Here is a 9,532-nt window from a genome sequence, read left to right on the forward strand (position 1 = left end):
CCCAGTGCCTGGCCAGGGATGGAGCAGGGTGTGTGTGTGTGTGTGTGTGTAAGGTGGGATGGCAGCCGAGGGGGTTGGTGACTGCTGGAGTACCTGCCTAAGGGAGCCTGTGGGGCAGAGAGACAGCCTGGCTCTGCCCTCCATCTCTCCACCTGAGGAAGGCTGGCTTTTGTTGGAATCCTCACAATAGCGTGTATGGGGTAGAGCCTATCTGGCCCGAGAACCTGGGCAGATGCCCAAGCTGAGGTCTCAGAGAGGGTGGAATAGGCCCTGGAGCTGACCCAACCCACTGAGTTGAGCGGGAAGACGGGTCTCTGAGCCAGATGTCCCCCCTAACCCTCTGCAGGGACCAGCTGGTGGCCTCAGGGTAATAACTTGGCCTCTCTGAACCCTGCTTTCCAACAGGTCACAGGACAGCACCCTCCACCCCCTGGGCTGGCAGGAGGAAGCAGGTATACACATGGAGGCCCTGAACCAGAACTGGCTGGTGGAAGTGCTCACAGGGTACAGTGGGCACACTGCAGGTTCTGGGGAGATGGGGTCCCCAACTCCCTGATTACAGCTCCTATCCAACAGGGGATGGAGGGTGAGGGGTTCCTCAGGCCTGTAGTTGGGCTGTCCCGTTTCAGGAGCCTTAATGTCTCAACCTTGGGGAAGTAGTAGGGTTCCCCCACCCCTGACTTCAGAGCTCTCACCACTGTTTCCATCGTGCGGAGGGGTCCCTTGTACTGCCCAGCTACCTGGTGGAAGCCAAGAAGCTTTGGTGTCCCTTTCCCGGGACTGGCTACCAAGCCCAGTGCCCTGACTGACTCCAAGGAGGCCCCTGTTCATAGGCAGAAAATAGGGCCAACTGCTGTGACTTTATTTTCTCTATTTTCTCAGGGCTCAGCAGACCCTGTTTCTGGTTGGGAAGAAACCTCAGCTCATCTCCTTCCCAGCTACTAGGCATCCCCTCCCCCAGGCGTCCCTCAGGTTTCCAAGTTCCACTGTCACCTGCACCAAGCCTGGGGTTCCAAATAGACTTTGGCACAGAAATATGCACCCACAGACCCCCCGAACACATAAATACAGAAATACACAAGAGCAGGCAATGGACAGCCCTCGCCAATTGCTCAGTGGTTAGAGCATCAGCACTCAGACTGAAGGGCTGTGGGTTCGATCCCCTGTCAAGTACACATACTTCGGTTGCAGGCTTGATCCCTAGTCCGGGTCAGGGTGTGTGCAGGAGGCAACCAATCAATGTGTCTCTCTTACATCAATGTTTCTCTGTCTCTCTCTCTCTTTCTCCCTCCCTCACTCCTCCCTCCCTTCTATTCGCTAAAAATCAGTGGAAAGGGTGAGGATTAAAAAAAAAAAAAGAGCAGACATGGACAGAAATAGGCCCAGGGACGTGGACACACACACAGACATACCTTTCCAGGCAAATCCATATGTAGACACAGAACCCTAGACACACATGCATGGAGGCTACAGACACGCAGAGATTTACACTCAGATGTAACGTGGAGAGAGAGAATACATGCAGACACGCTCACAGCACGGGCATGCTCTTTCTAGAGCCAGCCAAGCCTGCCTGTCCCCTCGGCTGTGCGGGTGTCAGGGGACTTGCAGCCCCAGGGACGTCTTGCTCAGTTTGGCTCGCTGGGACGAGGGCCTCACCTGTGTCCAGCTTCCTGCGTTTCTGCTCAGGCTCCGGGGGGGCTGCCTCAATGGCGCGCTGCGCCTCGGGGTGGATCTTGAGGAGGGCCTTGGCCAGGGTGGTGGGGCCGGGCACCCCCAGGGACATGATGCAGTGCACTCCTTTGCGCTTGGCGGCAGCCACTTTGTCACTGTCTTTGGACGCTGTCAGCAGGACCAGTTTGGAGAACTTCCTGGGCTTGGGCTTCCTGGGAGCTGAAGGGACGACATCTGTGCCTGGCTCAGGGGACTGTGGGGACGGCTCCTGGCCGGCCTTCACACTCTCGCCCTCCTGCTCGCTGGGCTCAGGCAGGGGCATTGTGGGACCAACGGCCTGTCCCCAAGGCCACACTCAAGCTCCAGGAGACGGGTTTCTCCTCCTGATTCCTGGCAAGGAACTTGGCAGTCCAGGGGCTCTGTCCTAAGGGAGAAAGCAAACCCCCACAGTGAAGCCTGGGCTCGAGGAGAATGGATCTGGGGCGCAGTTTGGGCAGATGGGGCACCAAGATGGGCAAGGACCTGAAGAGAGCTGGAGAAGCCTGGCCGGTGCTTCTGCTTGGCCAGCTCCTCTCTCTGCCGCAGTGAGCACGTCACCTCCTCCATCCAAACCTCACTTCCCCACGTGTAAATGTGCTTTTACAATTAAGTCCTGCCCTTTGCGGGGACGGGGGGTGGGGGCTGCTGCTGGGGATTAAGATACTGATAACTGAGTTACTACAAATCCAGGTGCTTGGGTGCTGAGCCTGAAGCGAAGTGTTTCATGGCTTTTTCCATTTAAGCTTCCAGCCCCCTGTTATGAAAGTCCGCCATTCTCACTGACCCAGCTTACAGATGAGGACACTGAGCCGCCCAGGGCGACCAGCACAGCCATGAAGCGGCAGAGCTGGGAGGCCAGCTGAGGCCGAGCTGGAGCTCAACCCACACGGCGCCTGGCGTGTTTGTCCAGGATAACAGTCACTGGCGTTCCTGGGCACCAAGCATCAGAGACAAGCACTGGGGACATGAGCTCAGGGCACTGACGTTCCCAGAATCCCCAGCGCCCTCTCACCCTGACACTCTGCAGACCACAGAGTCCCTGGCCCTGAGAGGAGTGACTCTCTGGACTCACAACTAGATCTGGCCCTCACTCCAGGTGGGAGGCCTGGGGCCACCCAGAGCTCAGGAGGTGCCAGGGGTGCTTTCATAGTCCATGAAGGCAGCGATCTTGTGCTTGAGCTGGTGCTCCACTGCCTCAGCTGGACAGGAACAAGGCTGTGAATTTGTCCAGAGAATCTGTGGTCACTGAGGGCTCCCTGGCTTCTGGCCTGGAGAAGCATAAAGGACAGATTACGGGGACCGGGCTGGTCTGAAGACCATGGCCCTGGGGCATAAGCATGGGGTGGCCTTTTTTGTTTGGGGGCAAGTAGGTGGTGAGCGGATGGCAGGTCTTCCCAGTTTACCGTGTTAGCCCAGGAATAACGCTGCAGCCGGGGGAGACTCTTGCCTGCCCTGCCCAGGACCAGGCTGCGGCAAAGCCCACACAGGCCTACTTGCACCCTCGGTTCTCACTGTTTCCTTTTCCTGTGTCCTCACATGGTCTTCCCTGTGTGTCTATATCCTAAAGGCCCTTTCTCTAACACAGCCACATTCGGAGGTCCTGAGGGTTAGAGCTTCAACACATGGGTCTGGGGGCAGGGACAATTCAGTCCATAGCAGCACAGAACACGGTAAGTGCCTAATAAATCATATTGTGTGGTGTCTCTGTATCTTGACCCCAAACTCCATGCACGTTCAAATCGAGAGCAGGGGTGTGCAGGGCCTGCACATGACACTAGGACAGCGGTTCTCAACCTGTGGGTCGCGACCCCTTTGGGTCGAACGGCCCTTTCACAGGGGTCGCCTAAGACCATCCTGCATATCAGGTATTTACATTACAATTCATAACAGTAGCAACATGACAGTTATGAAGTAGCAACGAAAATAATGGTACGGTTGGGTCACAACATGAGGAACTGTATTTAAAGGGCCAGAAGGTTGAGCACCACTGCACTAGGGGCTATTTACTCAGTTAGGAGCCCTCACACCAGCTGGATCTTCACACAAATGCCACCGCAGTTCCAAAAGTTCTGCCTGTCACCCAGGGGAGCCAGACTATGCTTATATGGATTTTTTTTCATCATCCAATTTTAGGGCATCACCCAAATTTTAAAAATATGAGCAATGCTTGTAGAAACCACCTTCGTCCAAGATCTACCCATTTGAAAACATTCCTGCACAATAAACAGCTCCTCTACTCGGCTGACACCACTCTTAATTTATCCGTATTTAGTTTTCTAACCAAAGGAAAGCAATGAGATAGGTTATATTGAGGTTATTTTGAAATTTTGAAATATTTAATTGAAAAAGTAATATGGAATTCATTCAACAGTAATAGTAAATCTGCATAATCCCACCTCCTATCACAAACTGCTTTCATTTCTGCATTGTTTTCTACATACATCTTTTTTTCAGAGCTACAAGCAAAGCTTTCGAATAATCGTATTTCCTGCTTTCTTTCCATTTATTAGGGTAGAAACCACCAGTCTAGAGACCAGATGGAGACTCCCAGAAAGTGCCAGAACACAATTTAACTTACCCTGTAAGTGTAGAAAATTCAATTTAAACTTTAAGCAGCAGTATTCTAGAAGGCCACAAGATAGTGATGTTGCTCCTTAAAATGAGCCATTTTTCCAAGATGAAAAAAAGAGGACATAAGGGGTAAAAAAAGATATAAAAGGTTTTAAAGTGTTTCTATTTGTGCCCTACTTGGTTTGGTTCAATGGATAGAGCAAACTGAAGGGTCCCAGGTTCGATTCCGGCCAAGGGCACATGCCTGGGTTGCGGCTTTGATCCCCAGTAGGGGGCGTGCAGGAGGCAGCCAATCAATGATTCTTTCTCATCACTGATGTTTCTATATCTCTCTCCCTTCCTCTCTAAAATCAATAAAATATACTTTAAAAAAAGGTATCTAACTACAAATAAATAAATAAAAATAAAGTGTTTATATTTGGTTTACAAAAAAGCATTGTTAGAAAGTCCAGTAAACACATTTAGCAAAGATGATCTTTTCTAGGCTAAACAACTGTGCATTTTTCAAAAAAACAAACAAACAAAAAACCCCAAGAACTTTGATCCCTGTCCTGTGTCTTTCTCTCTCAATCCACTTGTCTTTCCTGTTATTTAGTCTCCATCCCAGTTATATTTCTCATGTACTTACTAATTTTATTTGACCCATTCTTTTTTTTTTTAAATATATTTTATTGATTTTTTACAGAGAGGAAGGGAGAGGGATAGAGAGTTAGAAACATCGATGAGAGAGAAACATCGATCAGCTGCCTCCTGCACACCTCCTACTGGGGATGTGCTCGCAACCCAGGTACATGCCCTTGACCGGAATCGAACCTGGGACCTTTAAGTCCGCAGGCCGACGCTCTATCCACTGAGCCAAACCAGTTAGGGCTATTTGACCCATTCTTAACTTAACTTCTTTCTAGTCTGTTTTCAAAGAATTATATTAAAATGCACTAAAGCTAACTAAGAAGTATTCATTAAAATGTTAGCAGTGGTGGGAATGAGGGATTTCATTTTTGCTCATTTTCTATTTTTTTATAATTTCCCCAAAATTGTAATGTGCATGAACTAATTTTACAAGGGAAAATATTTAACATTAAAAAACATAAGATACATTTACCAAGATGGTAATTTTCCTTTTAGTCTACTACTTTAGAAAAAAAGGTCTCCATTCCTATGCCACATAATGTCATATAAGAAAATAAAGATTAATATAAATAACTAGAATTTAAAATGAATAAAATTAAACTAGAGAGAGAGCACACACACCCTGCCCCTCCAGCATGCCTGTCCATGTCCAACATTAAAGTGACCTGCCCAGAGCCATGTGGTTGGTCCTCAAGCTGAGCTCTGAGCCAGGAACAAAAATTCTATGACATCAGCCCATATCTCCGGAACAATCTTCCTTCTAAATGTCAACATCATCCCCCCTGCCCTGGGAAGACTGGGACTCCAGGACTTAAGTGGCTCTGGACAGCAGAGTTACCAGGAGCTAAAATTTGAACCCAGGTCTGGCTGGTCCGCCCTGAGCATCTGTGGCTTAAAGTGAAAAACACCAGTTACAGAGGAAACTGCATGCAGGACTTCAGAGTAAGTCCTGAGGATATAACCCAAAGAATAAAATAGGTATCCATAAGCCCACACTGACATAAATGGGGGAGAAGACACAAATCCTTATGAAGAATTCCAAAAACCTTTAGGAGGTGAAGGTTAAATCCGACCCTTGATACGGGGGAAAGAATAGACTTTTCACAAATGTTGAATGGTGGGACAATTAGATATCCAATACAAAGGAATGAAGATGAACCCCCTCCTCACACCATATACAAAAATTAACTCTAAATAGATCATAAAAGCTAGCTTAAACTCTTTTTTTAAAAGATAGCAACAAGTCTTCATGCTTGGATTGGCAGCTTTTTTCAATATGACACCTAAAAGTACAGGCAACCAAAGAAGAAACAGGTAAATTGAAGAAAATTTAAAACTTTTGTGAAGGATACTGTCAAGAAAGTTAAAAGAGTGTGGTGCAGTTGCTTGGGCGTTTCCTGTGTACCAGGAGATTCCCAGTCAAGGGCACATGCACTGTCTCAGGGGTTGTGCAGGAGGCAGGTGATTCTTGTGCTCTCACATGGATGTTTCTCTCCCTCTCCCTCTCCCTTTCTCTCTCTCTAAAAACCAATAAACTATTTTATTTTATTTTATTGTTTTACAGAGAGGAAGGGAGAGGGGACAGAGAGTCAGAAACATCGATGAGAGAGAAACATCGATCAGCTGCCGCCTGCACACCTCCGACTGGGGATGTGCCTGCAACCAAGGTACACGCCCTTGGCCGAAATTGAACCTGGGACCCTTCAGTCCGCAGTCGATGCTCTATCCACTGAGCCAAACTGGTTAGGGCAAACTATTTTATTTTTATTAAAAAAATTTTTGGTTAATCCTCACCTGATGATATTTTTTCCATTGATTTTTAGAGAATGGAAGGGAGGGAGGGGGGAGAGGAAAAGAGGAGGAGGAGAGAGAGAGACCAATGTGAAAGACTCATTAACTGGTTGCCTCCCACATGTGCCCCAACCAGGGCTGGGGATGGATCAAATCTGCATCCCAGGTATGCACCCTTGACAGGGAATGGAACCCATGACCCTTGGATCTGCAGGTCAACATTCTAACCACTGATCAACACCGGCCAGGGGGGGAAATATCAGTACGTTATTTTTTTTAAAAAAGAAAGTTAAAAGGTAACCCATAGAATGGGAGAAAAATTTTTGCAAGTTACATATTTGATAAGGGTCTTGTATCTGGAATTTATAAAGAACTCTAACTCTGAAATAAAAAGGCAGCCCACTTTAATAATGGGCAAAGGCTCTGAATTGGCCTTTCTGCAAAGAAGATATACAAATGGCTAATAAGCACATGAAATGTTCCACATCATTAGTCAAATGGGAAATGCAGAACAAAGCCACAATGAGATACTGCTTAACACCACCGGGATGCACATCAGTCTCTCTTCTGGACTCATCCCCACCCTTCTAGAAATTTATTTTCTAGGTGTAAAGGGAAGGACTGAGAGGCAGCTACTTTAAGCCAAATGTGTATATTTTGAAAATTAAATTTTTACTCAGTAAAATTTCAATAAATAAATAGAATTTTAAAACTTGAAGTAGAAATGAATTAAAAAGACCATAAAGCTTAACAGTTACCTTACTTGACTCGGTTTACACCCTTCCCTTAATTGTGTAATCCGGTGGTTTTAGATTGCTGTGGCCTGCAGTCACCCCCTGATCCCCACCAGCTGTCATGATGTTGGTCTGCACAAAGGAACCCCAGAAGTGTAAAGATGACCCAGTGTAAGGCCCAGTTCACACAATGTTAAGAACTGGCAGGAGCCTCTGAGATATCACCAGGTCTTTGGGAGACAGTGTAATGGCCCCCAACAATGTCCAATGGCCCCCAACAATGTCCAATTGCCCCCAACAATGTCCAGTCCTGACCCCTGGAACCTGTGAATGTGTTACCTTACATGGCAAAGAAGAATTAAGTTTTCAGATGGAATTAAGGTTACTAAAGTAGATAAGCTTGGGTTATCCAGGTGGGGCCAATCACAAGGATCCTAAAAAGCCGAAGAGGGAAGCAGAGAGAGTCAGAGAAGATGTGCTGATGGAAACAGGGTCAGAGGAATACGACATTGCTGGCTGTGAAGATGGAGGGAGGGGGCCATGAGCCAAGGAATGCTGGAGGCCTCTAGAAACTGGAAAAGACAAAGAAACAGATGGTCTCCTCTAGCGCCTTCCGGAAGGAATACAGCCCTGCTCACGCCTTGATTTGAAACCACTGAGACCTGTATCAGACTTCTGAACTCCAGAGCTGTAAGACTGTTACAACGCTGTCTTGTTTTCAGCCACTAAATCTGCGCTAATTTGTTACTGAAACAATAGGAAACTAGTGGGAGGTCCAATCCCTTACTGGTGAGATTCTGAAAGATGGGAGCTCTGCCTGGTGGCTGGTGATGGATCGGCTGAATTACCTTCATGTAATTTATATGAAAGAGATACCATCCATGTCCACCAACACCTCTCTGAGCTGGTCACACCTGTGTAATGGGAACAGTGGTAAATTTAGCAAGGCTTCTTAAAAATAGATAGGGATGCCCTAGCTAGTTTGGTTCAGTGGATAGAGCTTCAGCCTGAGGACTGAAGGGCCCCAGTTTTGATTCTGGCCAAGGGCACATGCCTGGGTTGCAGGCTCCATAACCTGTCGGGGGTGCACAGGAGGCAACCAATCAATGATTCTCTCTCATCATTGATGTTTCTCTCTCTCTCTCCCCCTTCCTTCCTGTCTGAAATCAATAAAGATATATTTTTTTAAAAAATAGGGGAAGGGTGAAGTGGTGTTTTTTTTAAATATAGATTTGATGCCCTAAATACCTTTTGAGCATCTTTAAAAAAAATTTTTTTTATTGATTTTTTTACAGAGGAAGGGCGAGGGATAGAGAGTTAGAAACATCGATGAGCTGCCTCCTGCAGACTCCCCCCTGGGGATGTGCCCGCAACCAAGGTACATGCCCTTGACCAGAATCGAACCTGGGACCCTTGAGTCTGCAGGCCGACGCTCTATCCACTGAGCCAAACCGGTTAGGGCTGAAGTGGCTGTTTTAAAAAAAGTTCCCAGTGAAACTGACAGCTGCCCCCACCTCCCATCATCACCGTCCTAGGCGCTTCATGGAGGGCTGTGTCTGGCTCACTGGTGGGATGACGGGCCAGCTTAGCTGGTACATATCCTTACAGGGAGGTTTTCAAAGCAGCAATGACCCCAAGATGGTCCAAGAACTGCTCCTCCAGAGTTTGCAGGGAAGAGCTCCCCCAAAGTGGGAATTTCACGTCACAGCTCCTCCTTTCCCCTCATCACCATGGCTCGGAATATCGGTCACTTTCATTCCCCTTCCCCATTGTCATTTGTCATCAGACCTGTCTGTGCTGCGCCCCAATGGCCCCCGCTCCCATCCTCCCCAATTGTGTCCATCGCCTCCTGACCGAGCCTCTGAGTGTCCCCCTCCCAGGATCGCACCCTTCCGACTCCGCCATCCCTGCGGGGCTGCCAGAGCCACACGGGGGGACGGGGTGAGGACGGGTGCGGGGAGGGAAAGCAGCACTGGGTGGGGTCAAGGAGAGCAGGATGACGTGGGGCTCCCGGACTTAGGGTGTCTGTCCGGGCTCAGTCCCGGGCCGGCGGGTGGGGGAAGGAGCGAGGAAAAGGGGGTGAATCGCGGATG

The 9,532-nt window shown here is 48.4% G+C and overlaps 1 protein-coding gene across 3 annotated transcripts in view; it reads right to left on the minus strand.

The window, feature by feature from the left end:
• The window catches only part of FLYWCH2 (FLYWCH family member 2), a 29,032-nt gene extending 26,936 nt beyond the window's left edge, over positions 1 to 2,096 (minus strand). For 2 of the 3 annotated variants that reach the window (XR_435244.2, XM_006755430.2), the window contains exon 1: positions 1,660 to 2,096. Coding sequence is in view for 2 of the 3 variants with exons in the window: in XM_006755430.2 (XP_006755493.1) it covers positions 1,660 to 1,996 (337 nt within the window). In the remaining variant the exon portion in view is untranslated. Of the gene's footprint in view, positions 1 to 34; positions 741 to 1,659 lie in introns of those variants that run through there. The other variant, XM_006755429.2, reaches the window with a different exon arrangement.
• Between the last annotated feature and the right edge of the window lie 7,436 nt (positions 2,097 to 9,532).

This window comes from Myotis davidii, unplaced genomic scaffold (assembly GCF_000327345.1).
Source record: "Myotis davidii unplaced genomic scaffold, ASM32734v1 scaffold1334, whole genome shotgun sequence".
In the NCBI taxonomy this organism is placed as follows: Eukaryota; Metazoa; Chordata; class Mammalia; order Chiroptera; family Vespertilionidae; genus Myotis; species Myotis davidii.